The 24941-nt window shown below is 43.5% G+C and overlaps 1 protein-coding gene across 1 annotated transcript; it reads left to right on the forward strand.

Moving 5' to 3' along the window:
* The first annotated feature begins 166 nt into the window (after positions 1-166).
* SNX11 (sorting nexin 11) lies at positions 167-24234 on the forward strand. The gene is made up of 7 exons (XM_042475589.1): positions 167-344; positions 8548-8599; positions 11679-11765; positions 13237-13337; positions 14909-15007; positions 18073-18285; positions 21160-24234. The coding sequence occupies exons 2-7, from the start codon at positions 8558-8560 to the stop codon at positions 21335-21337; spliced, it is 720 nt and encodes a 239-aa protein (XP_042331523.1). The 5' UTR covers positions 167-344; positions 8548-8557; the 3' UTR covers positions 21338-24234.
* Positions 24235-24941: the final 707 nt, after the last annotated feature.

The raw sequence follows: 24941 nt of genomic DNA on the forward strand, positions 1-24941 counted from the left end.
TTCCTTGAATGCTCACAGAAACCACATCTATGGCCTGGCAAGTCTTGCTTTACATAAAAACTACGTTTCCCAGCAGCCCTTGCGGCTTGAGTCGTTGTGCGCATGCGGGATCAAATGATTGGTTTAAACGGGGGGGAGGAACCCTAGAAATCTGGGCAGTCCTTCTTAAAGGGACCGCGCCAGGAAGGACTGCAGCTTGTTAGGAGAAAACAAACAAGGCATTAAACTGAAAGGTGGCTGGGCTGGGCAGAAAAGCATTTGGATGGAGAAAGGGAAAGCTTCAAGAAGCATCAGAGCTGTAGCTTTTAACACCAAGGAGACCAGGATTTGAACCCAGGACACAGGTAGGAAGAGTTGCAAGGGGGAAGCACTGGGGTGGGGAGGTTGGCAAGGGCAAAGAAAAAAAGGTCGGGGGAGGTGGCTGTAAGGATGATGGACTCTGCAATGGTTTATATATATGTGTGTGTTGTGTGCCTTCAAGTCAGTTCTGACTTATGGGGACCCTAAGGCAACCCTATCATGGGGTTTTCTTGGCAAGGTTGGTTCAGAGGAGTCTTGCCATGGTTTCCCCCTGAGGCTGAGAGAATGTGACTTGACCAGTGGTTTTCATGGCCAAGCTGAGATTCAAACCCTGGTCTCCAGAGTCATAGTCCAGCACTCAAGCCACTACTTTCCCATGTGCCAGTTGTGAGTTGCCAGTGCAAAGGTGGCAGAGCAGTCATCTGGTCCTGGAGCAATGAGGTTTAGTCTGATTGTCCAGACTAACACAGCTATGGCTTTGCATTCTACCACCATGTAAGTGGAGAGGTGCTCACGCCAAACTCTTCTGCTGCAAAAAATGTGACATTTCCCCTTAAGATGAAGGTTCTTGGTAATGGGGATGTGTATAGAAAACATTGTCCCCCTTTCCTCTGCCTTGCTTAGTCAGGGATGGGATGGAGCAATGGTTGGGGTGTCAGGTGGTTCATAGGTAAACGGGGATTGGATTGGAAGACATCCAAGGGTAGCTGTGTTGGCCATATAGCAAAGTACAATAACATCCCAAATCCACCAAAGTGCACAAGATACTTGCAAGCTTTCAAAGCTCCCTTGGCTTCTTCATCAAGCAAAGTTGTTATAAATCATACAGGAAAGTATATATGTAATAAACTTTTTAATAAATAATTAAATAAAAATCATACAGGAAGGAGGGCAGGAGTGGCATCCGTCATTTAACACCTTTGACACTAAAAGTAAATTCCTGGGTTCATAATGTGTCCAGAAACACCCTGTTCTTTCATCCTAAGTATATGCCTTTGCTCCTGCCTCTGGATGATGGGTTTTAGGATTCTAGGGGAAAACACAAAGTAGATTTGACATGCTGAAGTCTGACCACCCCATGCATGGAGCATCTAGTAGGCAAAGCACTCAATATAATATGGTTACAGGGATTAGTGATTAAGGGAATCAGTGCTCTTAATCTTCATGTAAAGTCTGGGTGTGTCTTTGTGTCTTCTGATGCTTTCTATATTGCCCTGAGGGCACTCAGTGAGCATCTGGTGGAGCTAGAATTTAACCAGGGTCATGTCCCATTCTTCAGATTCTCAAGCAATATACTAAAGGAGCTCTGTTGTTGGTTGGCATGACATATGGAAGCTTGCCTCTCAAGGGTTTAATGTGCATTGGGAGAAGTACAGGGTCTCAAACCTGTTTGGAAGTTGGGGCCTTGTCCTGGCATTTTTATTTATCTGCTAATATGAAATTTTGGATGTGTGTGTGTGTGGACACAGCTTTGTTTTCCAAGTATTGGACATGGAATTCAGGACTAAGTGTTCACGAAGGACCACTAAGGCAGGAAAGAGGTAGGAAAGAGGCTTTAACTGCAGAGGAAGTGTCTGTGTTTGTTGTTAAGTGTGCCTTCAAGTCGTTTCTGATTTATGATGACCCTAAGGCCAACCTATCATGGGGTTTTCTTGCCAAGATTTGTTTGCCATTGCTTTCCCCAAGGATGAGAGCATGGGATTTGCTCAAGGTCACCCAGTGGGTTTCATGGTCAAGCTGGGAATTGTAATTCAATGAAATACTTAGACGTCTCATTACTGTACAGTAGTTCAGGGGAGTGGACTAGATCTCTCCAGCAGAGAACTGGATGTGTCTCACTAAACAAAGCATGGAACCAAGGCCTTCGAACATGGTATCAAATGGCTGTAACTGTATAGTTCGGAGTCACTATCTGAGTCCTGAGTATGAATGATGGCAGGTGAACATGCTGACATTCAGCTCAGAAGTCTTAAAGGCATCAGATCTCCTCTGATCTTGAAAGCTAAGGAGGGTCGGCTCTGGTTAGTACTTGGATGGGAGAACACCCATGAATACTGGGTGCTGTAGGCTATATTTCAGAGAAAGGATTAGGCAAAACCATCTCTGAGTACAGTATTCCTTGCCTAAGAAAACCATATGAAATTCATGAGGTCCACTTAAATCGTCTGGTGATTTAAAAGATACATGCACAAGTGCAACCATTCTACGTGGGAATGAAGATGGTCTCCATAGCCTTTTTTTTGTTAAAGCTGCTGTGACAGCTTCCCCCACCTTGATACCTTCTAGTTAGGTTTGAGTGCAACTGCCATCTAACATGGGGATGATGGATGCTATGGTCATCACATCTGTCAGGCACCAGGTTGTAAGAAGCCACTTTATTGGATAAATATCTCTGATGCTCCTTCCCCCATGGTCTATGTGTTACGGACCAGAATCTGTACATGTTACTATTTTGAACTACAACTCCCCAGATGTCCAAGCTGTGACTAGGGGATTGTGGTAGTTGTATTCCAAAAGCAACTTTTCCAAGCTCTGCTCTTGACCAGTATAGTTGATTTCTAAACTGGTGCAGGGTAGGCTTGTTGAAGGCAGAGCTGATCCAAATATTTGCATGTCAGTGGCTTTGGCATTCGTGTGGTTGCTCAGAGGTGAGAAGCAGTGGGTGACATGCTCTCAGTCTCAGGGAAGGCAATGGCAAACCTCCTCTGAACCAGTCTTGCCAAGATGACATGTTATGGTCATCATAAGTAAGAAACGACGTAAAGGCACACAACAACAACCACCCTGTGCCACCACTTTGCTTTTCATGTACTGGGATCCCCTCCTCAATAAAATAATATTGTCTGTATACTTGGATATACAGAAACATTTTCTTCTCAGGAGAAAAAATAGAAACAAATGAAGCAAACCTAAGTGAAGGGGCTCCTGTGTGTGTCTTCCCTCCCACCGCCACCCCAGAAAAGGGATCTAAGGTTGCTGCCACACTGCAAAATTAATGCAGTTTGACAGTATTTTAACTGCCATGGCTCCATGGTATAGAATCCTGGGATTTATAGTTTGCTGTGGCACCAGAGCTCTCTGACAGAGAAGGCTAAATATTTCATAAAACTATAGATTTCAAAATTCCATAGCATTGAGCTGTGACAAAGTGGTATCAACCTGGATTATTTCTGCAGTGTAGACACAAGCTATAAGGATCCTAATTAAAGCAGTGTCAAACCCTATTACTGTAATTCTGCAGTTTAGATGCAGCCTAGATCAGAGTCTATGTGGTGTCCGTCTAGGCTCACTTCCCTTAAAGTTTAAACAGGTTCTATGAGACAAAATACCTTCATTTCTATGACTAACCTCTGAAGACACCTGTTGGCATAAAAACTGGTTTGGAATTAATAGCTTCTGATATTGGAATTATACCCCTTGACACAGCTGCTAGGATAATAACAGTGCTTATTGAGATAAGAGCACTCTGCACATGTCCTCTGTTACATTGATATCCTAGATTCTGAGACTGAATCCTGCTGAATACCATAGTTGAAATTAAGTTCCAGATTGGTGGCAGGTGGCTTGTTATTCCCTAGATTGCAGCTCCCATTATCCTGTGGCCATGCTTCTTTAGGTTTATGGAATTTGTATTCCAAGCACCTTCAAGATACCAGATTATGTAATCCTTTTTCTAAATCTTATTCATCCTTATAGCATTCCTCAGAGCTTCTTTTAAGTTGATTTTATAGGCTTGACTGTAAGCAGAGCCAACATGGTGCAGTGATTTGAGTTTTGGACTATGACTCTGGAGACTAGGGTTCAAGTCCCTGCGCAGCCATGGAAACCCACTGGGTGACCTTGGGCAAGTCATACTCTCTCAGCCTCAGAGGATGGCAAAGGCAAACACCGTCTGAAGAAACTTGCCAAGAAAACCCTATCATAGGGTCGCCTTAAAGGTAAAGGTAGTCCCTTGACATGAATGTCAAATTGTAACCGACTGTAGGGGGAGATGCTCATCACTGTTTCTAAGCCAAAGAGCTAGCATTGTCCGAGGACTGCTCTGGTGGGTCTTGTGGCCAGCATGACCGCACTGAATGCTGTTACCTTCCCACTGAGAAGTGGTACCTATCTATCTACTTGCATTTGCATGCTTTCAAACTGCTAGGTTGGCAGAAGCTGGGACTAGTGACGGGAGCTTACTCTATCATGCAGTACTGGGGCCTCAAACTGCCAACCTTCTGATCTTCCGATCATCAGAACTGCCATCTTAACCATAAAGCCACCACATCCCTCTGAGGTCGCCTTAGGATCACCATAAGTTGGGAATGACTTGAAGGCACACAACAACGTGGTTTAATCATCACTATACAGGCTCTCAGTTTGGGCTGCAGATCCAGTAAAACCCCCAACAAGAAACAAGCTACAGTATTTGCTGCTGTGTGCCTTCAAGTCTTTCCAACTTATGGCTACCCTGAGGCCACCCTATCATGTGGGTTTTCTTGGAAAGTTATGTTCAGAGGAGGTTTGCCATTGCCTTCCTCTGAGGCTGAGAGTATGCGACTTGCCCAAGGTCATCCAGTGGGTTTCAAAGTATAGAAGATTCATAATCTGCCCAATTTCTTAACTAAAAGCAGTGATTTAGATTATTCAGTATCTGCTAGTATATTCATATTCATTACAAAAGCCCTTTTAATGGCATTTTCCTTACAGTCTACTTAGAGGGTAAATTGGGACTAGTGCTACCCTACTTAACAAGGCTTTTATGAGATATTCAGTAACATTTGTAAATGATTTGCTAGTCAGTAGAAGTGCTAAAGAAACAAAAGCAGGTCAGATAAGCTTAATTAGTACAGTACTTGGCACAGACAGTTGGTTTAAATGTAGCCTTCATGCCTTGGGGGACAGAACAAAGGGAGTCCCATTAGTTTAAGTAAACCTTTCCTTTCAGGAATTGAATCCAGCATGTTGTTGTTATTGTTGCATGCCTTCAAGTCATTTCTGACTTATGTTGACCCTCAGGTACTTGAAGGGACACAACAACAACAACAACAACAGCAGCAGCAGCAGCAGCAATTCTTGGCATGATTTGTTCTAACCCTACTCACTTATAACCAGTGACAGGATTCAGACTCTGCCAGATTGCCCAGGGCTTTTGACTGACATCTGTAAAATGATACTATGATAAAATTAATTTCTTTCTTCCTTCCAAGATATGTACAGAGCTGAGTGAAGTTACTCTTTTGGACTGAAATGCCCCAAATCCTCCAGACAGCCTGCCCTGCAAAATAACATCTCCAGGCTCTGTTTCTATGTTACCTCTAAATGGCATGATCTGAAGGTGGATTCAAGCTTTTTTGCAACAGTTGGGTGCTGGCTGAAAATTGCTTATCTGTGGGGCCAGAGAACCAGTGTGGTGTAGTGGTTTGGGCATTGGACTATGTCCCTGGAGACCAGGGTTTGAATCCTGGCTCAGTCATGGAAACTGACTGGGTGACGTTGGGCAAATCACACTCTCTCAGCCTCAGAGGATGGCAATGGCAACTCCCCCCTAAAAAACTTGCCAAGAAACCCCTGTGATAGGTTCACCTTAGGGTTGCCATATATCAGAAGTGACTTGAAAGCACACAACAACAACAACAAGGGCCGGGATCAGAATTTGGCATCACTGGGCATGTGCTAAGGCCTGTGTCCACTGCTGGCTCTGCATTGTTGCCTTATCTGTTCATTGTTCAAGTGAGCAGTTATAGGACCAAGTGAAACTGGAACCTCTATTCATGTTGTCCTCACCCTCTGTTCACTTTATTGTTGTTGTTGTGTGCCTTCAAGGCATTTCCAACTTACGAGGATCCTAAGACAGACCTATAATGGGGTTTTCTTAGCAAGATTTCCTGGGGGGGGGGGTTGCATTTGCCTTCTCGGAAGCTGAGAGGTTGTGACTTGCCCACAGTCACCAGCTGGGGTTCTGTGGCTCAGAGAGGATTTGAACCTTGGATTTCAGGGTCCTAATCTAACATTCAAACCACTGCACTATGCTGGCTCACCTGCTCATCTTACAGTTCTGTTTCTGCAAATCCTGGCAGGAAGGCAGATCAGGTGTTATGCAGAGCAGCAATGATGCTATAGTTGTTCTACATTATAGAGTTGTATGAGTCTGACACCTCTTCAACCACCATAGCTCCATTGTATGGAATCTTTTGCTTTTTGGGTTAGCTTAGAGGCCACACTTCAGAGACTGGAGAGAACTAGTATGCCATTTATTCCCTCTGTAGGGTTTCAATGGCCGGTACAGACCGGCACTTTAGTGCGTGACGAGCACGCACTCAGGGTTACAAAAGGGCGGTGCTTCCGCACCGTCCTAACCTAGTGCGTGCTCGTCACGCACTAAACGGCGGTGGCCCTTCGATACGGCCGCCACCATGTAGGACGTCCACGCGCCCGCCTCTAGGACAGGGGCGACGCGGAATGTACGTACTTGCTCGCGCCAGGGCGCTTAGTTCGCCCTGAACACGGAGCAGGAAGGACCTCCGTTTCGGAGCTCCTTCCTGGTTTAGGTCTGCTGGCGCGCTCAGACGCGGCGCCCAGCGGACTAAAAGAGAAAAGGCCAAGCGGCCCCTTTCCTTCTCCCCGCTGACCGCGGATGTCCTTGGGGCTTGAAGCCCCAGGGACAAACCCTTTTCAGTGCTGCGGGAAGCGGTCAGTTTTGGGTGCTTCCCGCAGCCTAAAAGGCAGTCGGATCGGGGCCTCAGCGGCTGCTGCTCTGCACGCTGAGGCCCCAATACACCGGGGGAAGGGGCGGGTGCAGACCACCCCAAATGGGTGGTCTATAACCCGCCAATATACTGGAAGCATCTGCACTGCAGAAATAATCCAAGTTGATACACTTTAACCATCATGATTCAGTGTTATGAAATTCTGTAGGTTGTTGTGGCACCAGAGCTCTGTGACAGAGTAAGCTAAACATCTCACAAACCAACAATTCCCAGAATTCCATGGCATTGAACCATGGCCGTTAAATTGGTGTCAAATTGGATTATTTCTCCAGTGTGGGTGCAGACATTGTTGCAGCCACCATTTTGAGTGATTGGAAGTGACAGTGTATCTCTCAGACCATTTTGAGAGTGGTGGAGTCTTCCTGTTTCAGGTGGATGTTGCTGTTTGTTGTTGTTGTTTTTGTGACTTCAATTTATGGCCATGTTATCCTAGAGTTTTCTTGGCAAGATTTATTCATAGGAGATTCACCATTGACTACCTCTCAGTTTGAATGATGGTGATTTATCCAAGATCACCCAATGAATGTTCTTGACTGAACAAAGATTCAGACCCTCACTGCTAGAGTCCTAGGTCAACACAAACCACTACAGGTGAAGGCCATTTGGTAATGGGGGGGGGGTATCATTTGCTAGAAAGTTTGGAGGGATGCTGGCAGATTGCCACCACCACCCAGCCGGGTTAGGAATTCTGCTACAGATTGTGCAGTAGAGCACTAGAACAGAATTCTGATATTTACTAAACTACAAATCCCAGGATTCCATAAGGTGGAGCCATTGTATCAAACCACTACAACTGTGTTGTGTAGATGCACTGTCTGTTTTAGCAACCTTATTTGGCATCCTCTCCCCACCTGTTCTGCTTCGAACTCTTCCAGGATTTGCCAGTGTCCTGCAAGCTCGCCAATTAATTTTATTTACTAAAACTTTATTTTTAATTTAAATAATTTAAATTACTAAAAGTAGTAATTTTATTTACTGAGATAAAAGTGGCTTCTCAAAATCTCAATGTCATTGCAAAACCATTTTCCTTAACAAGCAAATAAAAACCCCAAACTAAACAAAACAGGAACAGTCCTTGTCCTTAGAATAAAATTGCAGATTGGAAAAGGAGCTAAGGGGAAAAGTAAGAGGGAACGAGATCACTTTCTAGCAAACTGCTTTCTTCCTGTCCTGTCTAACTGGCATTTATGTCTGACTGGGCCAGGCTGACTTATTCCCTTATTACTGATTTTACTTGGACAGAAGTGGTGTAACTCTCTGTTTGCCCTCAATCTTGGCATGGAGGAAAGCAAAGGCTGACCTATGAAGCTCCAAGATAAAACCACAAAGAATAGAAAGAGTTCCTCATTCATTTTGTTAAGACAGGAAATGTTTATTTCCTTCCCAGTTGAGCAGCAAGCTCTTCTTCTGCCCAGTAATCCAGTTGAAGAAATGCAAATGGCTTATAGTGTCAATTTACACTTGGGTGTTAATTCTGCTTTTCCCCCCTATGCAGATGCTTTCCTATGAGCCGTGGATGTAGGATGTTAGAACCTCAAGAACAAGAGGTAAGACCTGAGGCCTTAGCAGACATGGCATAATATAACTTAACTTTGAGGTTGGAAATCATTTTTTAAAAAAATTCATTTGCCACCCTAATTTGTTTTTGTAAAAATTAACCATTAAAATATTATTTTAATCTTTAAATGCCAACCTTGTTATTTTTTGAGAGACCATTGTGGTTGTTCATTACTTTGATTTGATATATTTTCTGTTAATTTGGTCCTTTGGGGGATTTTAAAGTCATTTAAAATGATAGTTTCATTTTAATGATTTAATTAATTAATGAGTGGATATTATAAAGTTCTCTGCTTTTCTTCTGTATGATATAATGGGAACAAATTCACTTGCATTAGCATTAACACTAATATTCCTATGCTCTGTACACATCCAAGTAATCCTGGTGTCTCACTGGGAGGTAACAAAGAGTCTTCTCTCTATCTTCTCCTCCAGAATGGAGCATGTGATCTTTATGGCTGCATCCTCACCGCAGAAATACTCCAGTTTGACTACTACATTACTTCCATGATGCAATGATATGGAATCCTAGGAAACATAATTTGTTGTGGCACCATAGCTGTCTGACAGAGAATGCTAAATATCTCATAACTACACAAATACACAACTGCATAGCATTGAGCTATGACAATTAAAATAGTGTCAACCTGGATTATTTGTGTAGTGTAGATGCAGCCTATAACGATCTTTGAGGGAGGAGGTAAATAGTCCTTCTTATAAAGATTTTGTCTTCTTCACTGCTTGTAGCAGCATGGAAAGAACATCTGTATGGAATGGGTGTGTGTGGAAGGGGTAGTAGGAGAGGGGAGATTAGGACAGGTGAAGATGGAAGTCACATATAGATCTTGGGGGTGGGGGGAATGTATGAATCCTGGGCCACAGGTTGTACCTCCTGGCTTCAGCGAAGGAGAGTGCTGCCCACTTAGCCAAGTTCTTCCCAGTCCTTCTCTTCCTCCTGGTGTATGGGAGACCAAACAGGCAAGCCCGTTTTATCCCAAGATGTGAAGATGTTCAAGCAGCTTATATGGGAATGTAGGGAGTTCCACAAAGAGAGATTTTATAGTCTTGAAACCTAAGATAAGAGACCCAAGCAATTCTTCTGCTTGCCACTCACTTTCCTCTCCTCACATGACGATGTGTACTAGAAAGCCATGTTTATGTGCTAGGTATATGGAACTGCACTAATGTAGACAATATGGCAAGGTCCCTAGAAATACACAGAGTTTCAGGGGGATTCCTTCAAGGCAATATGTGCCATGTAATCTGTCCCCCCGCCCCCCATACGCAAAACATACACTTATCTAGTTTGTGTGCATCTGGTACAACAGACCTGAGTATGAGAGTCAATTAATGGGACACATTCACCGTGATATTTCTAAGGTTCATCTCTTTCTTGGCGTGCCAACAATGAAATTGTTTCTGTACCTTTTTTTAAAAGTGATTCAATGGGTAAGACCCTATTCTTCCTCTTTTTTGTGTGTTTACACCTTGGAATCCCCTCTCCTTGGACAAAGACTCAGATGGGCATAGGTTTCCCAGATATTAGGTTCTGAGACACCTTCTCTGATCCTCAGGGTGAGGGTGAAATCTCAAGGTGAGAATGCTGTCTTGAAAAGTTTGTGTATCTGTATTTTCCTCATTTGTTAGGTTGTATTTTTTATTTGACTGACATACTCTGTGCACTAGTGGTTGATGCTTAATATGTCATGCTTAATGCCATCATCAGGGTCAACCCCTTGTAACATCACTGATGTCTCTCTCCTGTGACTTTACTAGGGCTGCTCCCTAGGTCTCAGGTTTTAGCTTTGAGGTTTCAAAGCCTGGAATAGTCCTGACCTGGTAACCTCAAATGGGCATCATAAAATTCTACAAAAGCATGAAAAAGATATTCTTCACCTTTCTTTGTAAATATTAGAGGCTCCTACAGTGAAACTGTTTGGTGGATAGGCTGATCATGCATTCAAGGAAATCTGGTAATCTAACATAACAGTTATGGCCAGTGGTCACCAGATCAGAAAGATTTAAAAACAAGTTAAAGTAGGGTGGGAAAACTGTGGCCCTCCTTGGACTCTAGCTGTTATTGTCCCTGAACATTAGCCAGGCTGGCTGGACCCAACTAGAGTTCATTATTTATTAACGGCAGTTGTTTCTTGCCTTTCCTCCAGTGAGCTTAAGTAGACGTATGTAGTTTCCTTCTCTCTGCATTATTCTCACAACAACCTTGGTAGGTGGTTCAGACTGACTGGCTAAATTCAGTGGAGACTTGAATTTAGATCTCCTCCTAAGTCCCTGTCCAACACTCTAATCACAGTACTGTATTGGATTTCATTGTGTCCACCCATAGCTGGAGGTCCACAAGTTCCCTACTTCTGGTTTAAACAGAGCCCCATAGGACAGACATCTTCCTCTTTTGCCCTTGGAGAAATGGTACCATTGACACATGTCGAATGTCAATAAAGCAGACAATGGGAGACGGCTATTGACTATTATCTTTTGGCTACAGTGGTAGAATGCTTAGTTTTTTGTGGGTTTTTTGGGCTAAACCCACAAAAAACTATGGATGCCAGCCATGAAAGCCTCTGACTTCACAGTGGAATGCTTGTTGCTGCCTTTTTCTGCCATGTGTCTGGGCTTCTTGGGAATGGTTGCTGTTGTAAGAGACATTGGACCAGACATTCAGTTTCATCTAGCAAGGCTTTTCTTAGAGCTGGGAAAGTTACATTTTGGACTACACCTCCCTGTATCTCCCAGCCCGCATGGAAAGCAATGGTAATTATCTCCCTTACTATGGATGACTGGAGTAAGTAGTTGGGATGAGGAATTTTTGAGCATGTCAGAGACACTTTTCCCTTTTAGGTTGGGTTGCTGCAGAAGGGGCTTTTAACTGGGTAGATTTACATCCCTCTGCCCCCCATTGAATTTCATTTTTTATTCTGTCAGGTTTTAGTGAATCTGGTTTTGTTTTAATTATGTTTGCTTTATTTCCATTTTATTGTTTGCTGAGTACCAGTTTGTGGAAGAAATAAGAGATACATCTGTCTGTCAATAAATGTCCCCCTTTGTCCCCAGGAACTGACCACTGTGCGCGTTCAAGATCCTCGTGTACAGAATGAGGGGTCTTGGAACTCTTATGTGGACTACAAAATATTCCTCCATGTAAGTATGAAAAAACGGGAGCTGCAGATAGTCCCAAAGACAACAATTATAATGAAAAGATGGTTTGTGACTGCTGGTGGAAAGATTTGCTGTAAGAGGTTTCTGCTTATAGATTTTGTTGTTGCTGTTGTGTGCCTTCAAGTTGTTTCTGACTTATGGTGACCTTAAGGCAAACCTATCATGGGGTTTTCTTGGCAAGATTTGTTCAGAGAAGGTTTTCTGTTGTTGCCTTCCTTTAAGGCTGAGTGCATGTGACTTGCCCAAGGTTACCTAGTGAGTTTCACAGCTGAGCAGGGAATTGAACTGTACAGAAAAGAGACCATTGAGGTTCTGGGTGTATTTCACATATGCTTAATTGTATTACTATGGTCTGCTGTTCTTTAGAATTTTAAGACAAAGAATGAGTTTTAGATCCAGAAATTGAATGTCCAAGTGATGCAAATCAGAGATGGCAAGAATCAGTCAAGGGCTTTCTTGGTGGCTGCTCTCTAAGACTGTGAAACTGCCATCCAGGGGAGGCTAAACTACTTTAAGTCCCTCAAAGTGGCACTACCTTCTGCAGTGGTGGGATTACATACGTACAGTACTCCTGTGAGGCAAGAGATTAGGTTGATAGGCTTTTATGGAGGAGCCAGACTAGATGTGTCAAACCGCTACTGGGGCACCAGTGGTGGTGGGTGACACTGATGGAGGATTTCCCAAAGGCAATAGCAGTGGCACCATAACTAACATTTATTTCATTTGTATGCAACTTTCAGCCAGAGCGGGACCCAAGACAACTAAACAGTCAATTTAAAAAACCTGCACAATAAAAATTGCCTTCAGTTCTTACAGATTCATGCTCATGGTCTCCCTGATGGAGTCCATCCACCTAGAGTGTAGTTGTCCTATCTTTCCTTCCACTTTTTCAAATGATCCATGCCTTTTCATGACATGGCCAAAGCATGACAGTCTCAGTTTAGCCATCTTGGCTTCCAGGATTACCTAATCTGTTCTATTACCCATTTGCTTGTCTTTTTGGTTGTCCACAGTATCCTCAGCACTCTTCTCCAGCACCACATCTAGAATGAATTTATTTTTTCTTCATCCATTTCTTAATGGTCCAACTATTGTATCCATACATGGCAATGGGGAATGCAATTGCTTGTAAGATTCTGACTTTCGTACTTAGTTGTATGTTTTTGCCGTTGAACTTTTCTTCTTTCATAGTTGCCCTCCCCATTCTTAGTCTTCTTCTGATTTCTTGACTGCAGTCCCTATTCTGATCAATGTTTTATCCAAGGTATACAAACTCTTTTACTATTTCTATTTTCTCATTGTCTAGTAATGCTGATTAAACCATGTAACTTTTATGGAGCAAAGTTTTTATACTAGTTCTGATGCAGTGGCCAGCAGAGGGAGACAGCTTCGAAAGAGAGTCTGAAAGCAGAAATCCCACAGCAACACAACTATCTTTGCTCTTATTATACAGACCAACAGCAAAGCCTTCACAGCGAAGACGTCCTGTGTGCGCCGACGGTACCGTGAGTTTGTGTGGCTGAAGAAACGGCTCCAGAAAAATGCTGGATTGGTGTAAGTGCAAAATGGCCATCTTTTTATAGCAGCCTCTGCCTTTGAGAGGCCATCTGTGCTTGCCCTTTGAAAATGTCACACTAACAGCCAAAGCCTTTGCAACTCAATGTTGAACATAAAACTGCGAGAGTCTTCTAAATACATTTGATGGGTGGGAGGATTTCAGAATGGGGAGAGGAAAATTCAGTCCCAAATCCAGCCTTCCTGGTGCCCCATTCCAGCACTGGGGGATTTGCCCAGGTGGACACAACCCCTTGATGCCATCATTTGGTGATTTCCCAGCTTTTGTGAGCCTCCCTTCGCATTTGAAGGTTGAAATCTCCCAAGATTTAGTAGCTATAAGCTTAAAATATGCTGGTAATATTGGCCCCAGCCAAGTATTGGCAAATCTGAACAAATATTGTTAAGAAAACATTGCAATAGGTTCTCTTTAGGGTCGCCATAAGTCAGAAATGACTTGAAGACACATGACAACAACAAAAGATTTATTTTAAGGCTATATAGGCCACCCTTTTCCAACCTAGTGCCTCATGCTGGCTAGAAGTGATGGAAGTTGCAGTCCAGCACATCTGCTGGGCACTAGAGGGGGCAAGGCTGGTATCAAAATTGAGAGGGAATTGTACTCCTTATAGAGCACATGCCATTTGAAATAGAAGGTCTCCGGTTCAATCCCCAGATTTCCAGCTAAAAAGTATCTTTGACAGTCCTGGTGAATGTATATCCTACCTGAGACCTTGAATCACTGCTGCTGGGTAGAGGAGATGACATTGGCCTGGATAGACAAGTTGTCTTCCATTCTGTATTAGACAAGCTGTACATGTTGTGAGAACATAATAAGCTTGAAACTGACTTTTTGTGAACTGCACCTCTGCATCCAATTAACTTCCAGGATAGCTGAGCTCTGACCTTGATCTTCACCTTGGAACAGGCAACACTTTCCCATAAATCCAACTTCTGCCAGGTTTAGCTTGTAGCTCCACAGAGTTTCTCTAAGAGAGCCATCATATTATGATCTAACAGTCTGACCTCCTGGAAAACGTTTATCTCACTTACCTGCTTTGCTAAGTGTCATTGTCTAAATCAAATGAACCATGGGCTAACTCCACTGGAAGCTCTTACATGTCTGATTGAGACAAAATGTGAGAGGTAGCTGATAGAACTGAGAGTTTGAAGAAATACCTTCTTGTAGCTTGAAGAAGTTACTTTTTTGAATTACAATTATAACTCTGGCTAGTGGTTATGCAACTGAGGATTCTGGGAGATGTAGTCTAAAAATAACTTCCCAAAGCTCTGTGCCTTCTTTCTAGTGCACAACAACCTCATGAGACAGAGCTGGAAGTAAGAAGTAGAATAAGGGTGGGGAACCCTTGTCCCACCAGATGCTGATAAAATGCTGTGTCCATCATGCTTCAGGCTGTCTGGGGCTGAAGGGTACTGGAGTTTAGCTACCTGGAGTGCTAAAGGTGCACCTTTGAAGCTAGAGACATCTCTTCTTTGTTAAGGTGGATGCAGCCTGAATAATGTTTGTGGTTCATCCTTTGTGCCACTCCACCTCTTGCTCTGTTTTCCAGGCCTGTCCCAGAGCTTCCAGGAAAGTCTACCTTCTTTGCAGGCAGCACTGACGAATTCATTGAGAAGCGACGACAAGGGCTTCAGCAGTTCCTGGAGAAGTGAGTGGAAAGTGAGGGGCAAAGGTGGTGGAGAGCAGAGAATTTTTGAGCATTTTTATCCACTTGGAGACATTGGCATCCCTTCAGATGGGATTTTGCTATTGGATGTAGTTGGGTGTGCATGTAAGTTTCCAGATACACTAATCTGTCTGCCGCCATCATTTCATTTCATTTTGGCTAGGTGGCAGTATAGGTGAGTTTTGCTTCATTTGTGTTTCTTTTTTTCCGTTTTGTTTGGTCACCTCTTTGTCCTATGTGTAGAGACATAGGAGACTTAAGGGTTCTCTCACTTTGAAAGAATTCTGTAAGGCAGCAGCCTATGTAAACAAAGTGAAAGACCAATGAATGTCACGAAGGAAGGATTCATCTAAATCAGTGGTGGGCAAATTGCAGCTTGTGGGTTGCTTACCACCACCATCCCAATATTCTGAGGTTATTGTTTTTTCCTCTCCAGACTTACTCCAAATGACTTTTATGGGACATGACAGTATTCTTGCCATGTTTGGTGCTCCCAGTTAATTTTGCAGCCAGGAAAGTCATTTTTTAAAAACAGAAAGTCACCCCTCCATCACTTCCTGTTTTTTTTAAAAAAGCCCTCTCCTGGACATAAAAGGGCTTGGGGCACCTAAAATGTGGCAACAGTGCTCCCCATGCTATCTAGAAGGTTTCTGGGGCAAACATTTTTGAATAATTTTGTGGTTGGGTTGCCTCCAAGATCTTCTGGGCAGCTAGTGTAACAACTGTTTATCCCTGCTCTAAATCAAGGTTAGACAACCTATGGTGTTTTAGACTGATTTTGGATTGTAGCTACCATCATCCCACATCATCAGCTGTGGCTGACTAGACCTGAGCGTCCAACAATGTTGGGACAGCCACTTGTTCCCCAACTCTGGACTAGGAGAAAGACTTCTCTTTCTTTGGAAGTTTTTAAACAGGGGCTGGATGACCATCTGTTGATTTGATTCTGTATTCCTACATGGCAGAGGGGTTAGACTGGATTACCCTTGTAGTCTCTTTCAACCACATGATTCTCTGATTTTCCTATGCTACCTTGGCTGTCACAAGTGGAAACTCCAACTCAAAGAGTTCATTCCAGAGCACCAACTGACCCAAGATGGGCATATACTTAGCTTCTGCCTTCCCCCTTTGTTGATCTTCACTGCAAGGTAGGGGCATCATGAGCTCAGGGCTTGGCTGTGACAGCTGAGAAATTTGAGTAGCTGTATTCCATTAATAGGGAGAGCCAGTGTGATGCAGTGGTTTGAGTGTTGGACTATGACTCTGGAGCCCAAGCTTCAAATCCTAGCTTGGCTTTAAGAACCCATTGGGTGACCTTGGGCAGGTTGCACTCTTTCAGCCTCAGAGGATGGCAGTGGCAGACCTTCTCTGAAGAAAATTGCCAAGATAAACTTGTGATTGGGTAACCTTAAGTCAGAAATGACTTGAGGGCACACAACAACAAAGTCCAATAACAACAATAACAACCTTTTCTGTGCTCTGATTCAGATGTATCTCTAGGCCCTTTAAAACCAGGAGAGACTGGCAGACTAGCCCTGCAGTTCTTGTGGAAAAAAATAACAGCCAGAATTGTCTAGTGGCACATTACTTAGGTTATGCAACTTTCCATTAGGCAAGTGGTTTCATACTCTCAGTGCTCCTGCAGGGAGACAGTGGCAGAAGCAGCAGCATTGGAAGAACAGCGAGCCAGATTCCAAGCTGTTTATTTCTTGAATGTCTGTCTGGCTTCAAAGTGTTATCAGCAACCTGGACAATTTCCCATGCCATGGCACATATGATTTTCCAAGCCATCACTCTCATAGTGCCTTGACTTAGAGGACCACTTGAAGCAAACACTTAAGATGCTTAGATATCTCCTCTTTTTTGCTTGTTTTCCTCATCACTGCCTTTGTCTTTTAAAAACTTGCTACCATCTTCTACTTCTTCCATATAACTATATCAGTGGAGGTTCACAATCCAGACGATTGCAGTGGTTGTGTGTGATGCTTTCTTGGGTCTAATATGCACTGCGGAAATAATGCAGTTTGACTCTAATAGTAGCCAGAATCATCTACTTAGTTAAGTATACTTAACTGAGGCTGCATCAGCACTGCAGAAATAATGCATTTTGACACCACTTTAACTGTCATGGTTCAGTGCTCTAGAATCCTGGGATTTGTCATTTGTTGTGGTACCAGAGGTCTCTGACAAAGAAGACTAAATATCTCACCAAACTACAATTCGCAGAATTCCATAGCATTGAGCCATAACAGTTAAAATGGTGTCAAACTGAATTATTTCTGTAGTGCAGATTAAGCCTTAGCCTTAGAAAAACCATATATGGCTGCATCTTACTTGAATCCCCTTCAGCAGACATGACAAGAAGCCCTCCTCAAAAGATGGGTTTGGGTTGGCTTTTTTTCTTGGCTTGAGAAGCATTTTTCTTTTCCTAGTCTGTTTATTTATACACACATAAAGATTTATACCTTGGTTTTCGACTTTCCAAATCTCAACCAAAGCAACTAACAATATATTTAAAATGGCACGATCTACAAGTTAGCAGTTTAGGACATTCCATGTGAACAGAAAAGATCACGGCAAATTGGACCTAAAATCAAGGGATTGGTAGAAAATCTTTCAACTTGGCAAACCAAAAATGTGTTTCCAAAGATAAGTCTTAGGGATCAATTCTATGGTCCTTGGAAGAACATCCCAGAAGCTATAGGATCTTCTAGGTATTGCTTTCCATAGGGCACAGTGGGAAGCCTGGCTGGAAGCCCCCCTATTTGGATGGAACAAAATTCTGATACCCTTGATCCTGTATTGAAGCTCTGATAACAGTAGGGAGGGTGGAGTTCCTGGAATCAAAGTCCTCCTATTCCCCGGAAACCGTCCCTGACAAATAGTTACACCAGCCCTGTAAGCAAGGATGAGGCCTTGGAGCAAGGATGAGGCCTTGGAGAAGGCACTTGACAGAGACATCTGCCAAAGATCTTGCCAGCAACAGTTTGGGGGGTATGTCTTGTCTTTAGTCTTGGCTATCTCCCACTTTCTGCTTTCTTTCCTAGGGTGTTACAGAATGTTGTACTTCTTTCGGATAGTCAACTACATCTCTTCCTCCAGAGCCAGCTCTCTATACCAGAGATTGAAGCTTGTGTCCAAGGTCGGGGCTCTCTGAGTGTCACTGATGCCATTCTCCGCTATGCCATGTCAAACTGTGGTTGGGTGCAGGAGGAGGACAGTCATGCAGCTCTGCTGGCCGGAGGAGACTTCAGCAGTAGGTAAACAGAAAAGATATCTTACTGTAATTCCTAGCAAATGTATAATTTTCCATAGACAAACCAGGAAAACTTGTAAAGGGACTTCTTTGGACTGCAGCTCCCAGACTTGCCCAGCTGTTGGCTGTATTGGGTGGGAGATTCTGAGAGTTGTTCAAAGCTTCCTTTTTGAATTTTACAAGCAAAAACATGGTACCAGCATTCCAACCCTCTTCTCCCACCAGATACAAATTAGAGAATGGTGATCAATATTGGGGAAATTTGAAGATGAGGGCTGAATCAATACCCATATTTCAAGTAGGATTATGCCTTTCTAACCTCATTAGTCAGAATGCTACCAGTTGCTTCATAGTTAATCATAGAATCATAGAGCTGGAAGAGACCACAAGGGCCATCCAATGCAACACCCTGCCATGCAGGAACTCTCAATCAAAGCATCCTTGACAGATGGCCATCCAGCCTCTGCTTAAAGACCTTCAAGGAGGGAGACTCCACCACTCTCCGAGGGAATGTATTCCACTGTCGAACAGCCCTTACTGTCAGGAAGTTCCTCCTAATGTTGAGGTGGAATCTCTTGTCCTGTAGCTTGCATCCATTGTTCCTGGTCCTGTTCTCTGGAGCAAGAGAAAACAAGCTTGTGGTCAAGGTTTGGAGCATGATGACATTATCCATAAAGTTATAAGAGGAAAGGTGTGGTTCACTTAATCTTCCTTACAGAAGTCATGCATCATACTACTGATTCCTTTACTAGCTGGATTTCATCTTTTCCCCATAGCCCTTGAAAAATCATGGTTTTGCTGAAAATGCTATTTTTAATAGAAGAAAGAACATTGGGCTCATTGTATCACATGACCCCTCCCCCTCACAGATACCAAAAAACACTCAAGTTCTCTGCCATTTTATATGGCCTTCCACCATTTTATATGTAACGACTTGAGCCTGTTATTTTATATATAAGAACTCACCTGGTTACCTCCAGGGCATCAGCAGAAGTGGCAGCAAGTTCCAGCCACCTAGCACATACTTGGGCATGTGAGGTGTGCAGCTGGCAGGCTCCCCAGAGTCAGAGAGAGATGTGGGCAGATGCAAGGCTGTACAGTGGTAATATGGTATATGGCGGCAGCAGTGCCTCGCAGTGCCCTGAAGCATCAGGTTGTTGAAACTTGAGGCTGTTCCATGCATGCCCTGGAGGCTGGGGAAAGATATCTTTACGTGGCTCTGCAGCCTCATATTGGCATCCCTTTCTCCCCCACCTGCCCACCTTGTTCTTGCCACCCTCCATCCCCCTACACTTGAATCTTGGGGTTGTTATGTTCTTGCAGTCTTGTGTTGGCCTCTCTCCCCCACCACCTCCAGGCCTTATTGCTGCTGCCACTGCCATCTCCCTTCCTTTCCCCTTTGAAGCCTCAAGTTGTTGTGTGCATGCTTGCACACTCCCCAAAGAAGTCATTACATTTCTCTGCAGCCTTGCTTTGGCATCTCTCTGCTCCTGATATCTGGGGAGTGTGTGAGCACAAAGAGATTCATGAGGGCTGGGGAAGGGGGTGGCAGTGGCAGCAGCAATGAGGTCTGGTGGTAGGGGAGAGAGATGCCAACACAAGGACATACAAACACAACAGCCTGAAGCTTCAAGGCAGGGGAAGGGGGTGGTAATGATAGCAGTGGCAACAAGGCCTGAAGGCAGGGGGAGAGAGATACCAATATGAGACAGAAGGATCTCTCTCCCCCATTTCCAGGGAGTGCACATGTAGACAACAGCCTCAAGCATCAAAGGGTAGTGGTGGCTATGTCAATGGGCCATGGCTGCCCTGCACCATATTACTACTGTACAGCCTCGCACCTGTCTGCTTCACTCTCCTCTGATCCCAGTCAGCCCACTAGCCACCCATCTCATAGGCTTGAGGAGCGTATGCGTAACGGCTGGGGCTCGCCCCCACCTCTGATGCTGCCTTGGGCCATTTCTTGCCCTAGTGGAAAGAGATCTCAGATTCATTTATTTATCTATTTATTTGCAGTCTAAGGTGGATTACATCCATGAATCCAGAGACTGTGGATAAGATGGGCACACTGTAAGCTAAATTCCTGGTTTGGAAAGTTTTGATAGAAATAAGTAACTTGGAAGAGTGCAGTTCTGCCAAATATGTATCATGCTATCACAGGCCTCAGGCTGTCTGCTTTAGAGGGATCAGTGCTTCTCAAACTCTGACCCTCCAACTGTTTGGGACTTCAACTCCCAAATTCCTGAGCATTGGCCAAACTGGCTGAGACCTCTGAAAACTGAAGTCCAAAACATCTGGGGGACCAGAGTTTTAGCACTACTAGCATCTTTCAAAAGGTTTTCTTGAGTGCATCATTCAAAAATGTGTTTTGTCTTTCTGAGCAGCCATGTCTGTTACTTATGGATGAAAAGGGACAACCTTAACTATGCAGATACCGCTCTATACTCGTGCAGTGCTGCTATTCCACTTTTACTGCTCTGGCTGCCACCTGTTGCATTCTGGTGTTTGTAGTTCAGTGAGGTCTAAGAGCTCTCTGGCTGAGTAGTCTAAATGCCCCTCCCTAAACTGTAAATCCCAGAATGCAACAGGAGGCATCCAGAACAATAAAAGTGGAATAGCAGTACTGTAAGAGTATAGTGTGGTAATCTGATAATTTTGCAAAAAGATATATTTACAAATGTAAAGTTTTGCTAACAATCCTGCCTTGGAATTCAGGAAGCTTAACTGTAAACCAGTACTTTTCCAAGTTCTGCTAATGAACTCTGGAAAATAATGTTCTGTGAATGAACCAGAGATCTTGAACAAGAATTTTCTCTCTCACTCTCTCTCTCTCTTTTCTTCTTCTCTTGAAAATGAACACTTCTTTTCTCTACTGAAGCTCGGATGGAGGAAGCCATCTTGGCAAGAACTCCTTGGAACCCCTTCCTCATTGGAGTGATGTCAGCTTGGAAGACAGCCAAGTGGAGAGCCCAGATTCTGAGGAAGAGGAACACCTCCCTGAAGGGCTGCTGCCAGATGACACTGTAGCATCAACTGAGCCAGTCAGTGAACAATGAGAGGAAAACAAAGGGTCCACTCAGGATGTCCTCAGGGGTGTTATGTTAACCTCTGGCCCTTTCCCAGAAATTGTTTTTCCTTTTGGAACTCCAGTCCATGTATGAACGGACCAGTGGGATACCTGAGCAGCCAGAACTGATGCTTCAGCCACCCAGGTGTAGCTCCAAATACTCTGGCACGCTCCTGTTCTTGTGGCTTGATCTTTTGTGTACAAAGAAGAGCTGCCTTCAAGCAAGGGCTTGTCAGTTGAACACTTTCTCCCACTTTTTGTAAACTGTTGGCAAGAGACTCTAGACAGGAAACTGCTGTTGGTTTTGTTTTGGCTGTGTTCTCTCTCCTCGCCCCTGCCGCCTCAACTCCCATAGCTGATAGCACTTCTTGCAAAGGCCCAGCTGCCTTCTGTTGTCTTGTAGGCATGTCAAAAGAAAAATTGCCTGGGGTTAGACTTTTCCTTTGTTGTACAGAGCTGGGGAGCCCACCTGGCAGCCATGGATGCCAATCCCACATCTGGGTTCCACTGATGGAGCTGCGTGCTGCTGAGATGAATGCCTGTGCACCCTCCCCAGCTCATTATCGCCCAGGTGGATTTTGCTAAAGGGTGTGAGATGGGCAACAAGGGCCCCTTTGCATACATGATGCATAACCTAGGAAGGAGTTTTTCCTGATACATTTCACGGCCTTGGCACAGCACACTAACTGATTAGGGTTAATGCAAACCCGTTATATGCTAGAAGAAATGCATCACACTCCTGTGTGTGCACATAAATGCAAACCACTTCTGCATCTTTGATTTGGATGTCTGATGATGATCTCCCTGCTATTGTTACTGCATAGGACACAGAGCAGAAATCCTGTGGGCAAAATACAGAAATGTGTAAACCCCTCCTCTGACTTGTCCATTCTTCATTAGGTCTGAGAGCTAGCAGAACTGTGAATAATGCATTCAAATAGGCAAGAAGTCCTGGAGGAGGATTCCAATCTCTCTTTTGCTCTTTCTTCCTCCCTCTCTCACCCCAAATGATTTGCTGTGCTATGTAAGAAAAGCTTCCAATGCTACCCATGTAATATCTTCCCCATCCATATTTGATGGAAAAGTAGCAAGTTTCTTGACCTCTAATTTGGAGAAACTCAAATATTAGGGCAATTTCTCACTGAAATGAGAAACATCCTATATTCTACACTCTGTGGGCCTTGACTTTTAATAGACCACAGCCTCCTCTTCCTTACAATACTTCTTTTATCACTTCTTCTCTTTCTTGCCTTCTCATTTCAGTAAAGTCTACATAAAGTAATATGTGCAAGCAGAAGAGCTATTAGTCTAAATCAGAGTAGGCAACTGTGGCCTTCCAGATGGTTTTGGCCTACAACTCCCAACAGTCAGTGTCACATAACTTTCTCTAATCTTCCCTGCTCCCAATAGAATTATGCAATATTTTCTTTTTGTGAGGAATTTCAGAGGCTGACATAGAGGAGAAAATACACACATTTCTCTTTTAACTGCTAAAATTATGTTTTCTTACTTGTTAGGGACATTTCCTTCTTAAAATGATGGTGTACAGGCCATTGGGAAACTGAAGAAGCAAGACCTCAGTTACACAGAGAGATCAGGTTGCTAAAAAAGGGAAGTGTTCGGTACCAGCCTCTGAAGTTTTGCAGCCCTTAGACTTGTACATCTTTGTCTCTTTACATAGATTCAGAGTGTGAATACCTGTGGGAAAGGCACCATTTGTTCTTTTTTTATAATATAAAAGTAAAGCACAGTGGCTAGTATTTTATGTTCATCATATTCAAACGAACTAGAAGATTTTGTCAGCCACTGAGCCAGAATTTGGGAAAGAGCTGTCAGTATGTATAAGCTGTTTGTGATAGAAGAACATTCCACAACTACTTGAAAATGTAAACCTGTAGTGGCCAGTCAGTAGCAGTTTATGTAAGACCCGCATGACTCCCTCGCCTGGTTTAAAAGTTGATTGTCTGGAAGTGCGATTGAATTTATTTCCAAGTTAAACTCATAAATATGTGGGTATAGAATTTTTATTAACAGTGCTAGCCGGTTACTACAGTTGAAACTATTGGAATGATTGACTCGGTAAGACATTTTCTGTCCTAAGCAGATCCTCTACTTGTTGCTCAGTGTATTCTGGTCAGAGCATGGACAAATAGCTTTTTGGAACATATTGGCTAGGGGATTCTGGGGTATATAGTCCAAAAGGTAACTTTCAAGTTCAGCTGCTGGATCACTCAGATGGCAGTGGTGTATGGGATGCTACTGGAGATGTGGTTGATAGGGAATAGAATCAAATGGTCTTGCTTCATTTTAGCTTATGACCCATTCCAATGTATCTGAGTGGTTAAGAGATGAAACACATAGAGTAGCTTTAGTGATGCTACTATCCATTGACTTTTCTTCTTTCTCTTTTTTAGCTATTATAATAAAATAGAATGTGTGTATCTCTGTGTGTACACCTGCCTGCCTCCATAGCTCCAAAACTGACATCTAGGGATGAATACTAGGGACTCTGGAGTTGTGTATCTCAGAGTTATTTTGTTATGTTGTTTTTGAAAAGGCTGAGTTAATTTTGTTCATGAAAACCCATCTGTAGCCTACAATAAAGGTTTTTGAGCCACTAAGTGGCAGACCTTCACTAACCAGTTGTGACAGAGCCGGAGGCAGATTTGAATAGAGAAAAATAGGCCTTTAGGTATTTCTATCAATGCTCACTTCTGCAGGCTCCTTTAATTTCTCAGTGGAACAGCAGTGGAGATGGTGGACCTAAGGGGTTTATACAAAGCTAGCATTTCTGATGGTCTGTACTATATTGAGGATAATCAAATTGTCCTGCTTTACTAGGAGTATTGTAAGAAATAATAATTTACATAAAGTGTTTTCAACATGTGGTACTCTACCTATGTAAATATTTAGGCTCTTTTACTTTATTTCAACTGCTTGAGAGCTGCTACAGCACAGATGCTATGCCCTTGAGGAACCATCAGAAGTCCAAGGACATGTAAAAGGCTGCTAATGTGATTATGTCTGACTCCAGTGTTGGTGTCTTGTGGGACTGCAAGATCTTGAATTAGTGGAGGAACATGGAAAGGAATAAAGCCGCAGCAGCCGATACCATATTAGTGGAAGCACTCTTTATTGTTTTAAAGTATTCAAGTGGTGCTAGTGGAAACTTTCTTCCCCCTCCATTTTGTCCTTTCCTTAGTTGCAGCTCTCCATTGCAGGAGGCTTTTAGGCCTGGTGTGTTGCAAAAGGGGGATTCAGCCAAATGCGCAGGTGGAGGATGGGGAAAGAGGACTTTGAAACCCACCGAGGCAAATTCTCAAAATGTCAAAAGAAGTTCACTTTAAAAAAAACCTACAAAAAAACCTCCCAGAACAAACCTCTTCACACTAGCCAGATGCTCACTAATGACAGCTACTCTGCTGATTGGCCAGGCTGCCTCATGAATATTGATGTGAGCGCATGATCCAAATGGCGCAGCTGTGCAACCACCTGCCCTTGCCAGCTCAGCTTTCGAAGCTTCCAGACAGTCACTCAGAGCTTTAGGGGGATTTGATTTTCCATCCTCCTGGAAACTGTGTGAGTCTTCCCTT

This window comes from Sceloporus undulatus, chromosome 6, assembly GCF_019175285.1.
Source record: "Sceloporus undulatus isolate JIND9_A2432 ecotype Alabama chromosome 6, SceUnd_v1.1, whole genome shotgun sequence".
Classification (NCBI taxonomy): Eukaryota; Metazoa; Chordata; class Lepidosauria; order Squamata; family Phrynosomatidae; genus Sceloporus; species Sceloporus undulatus.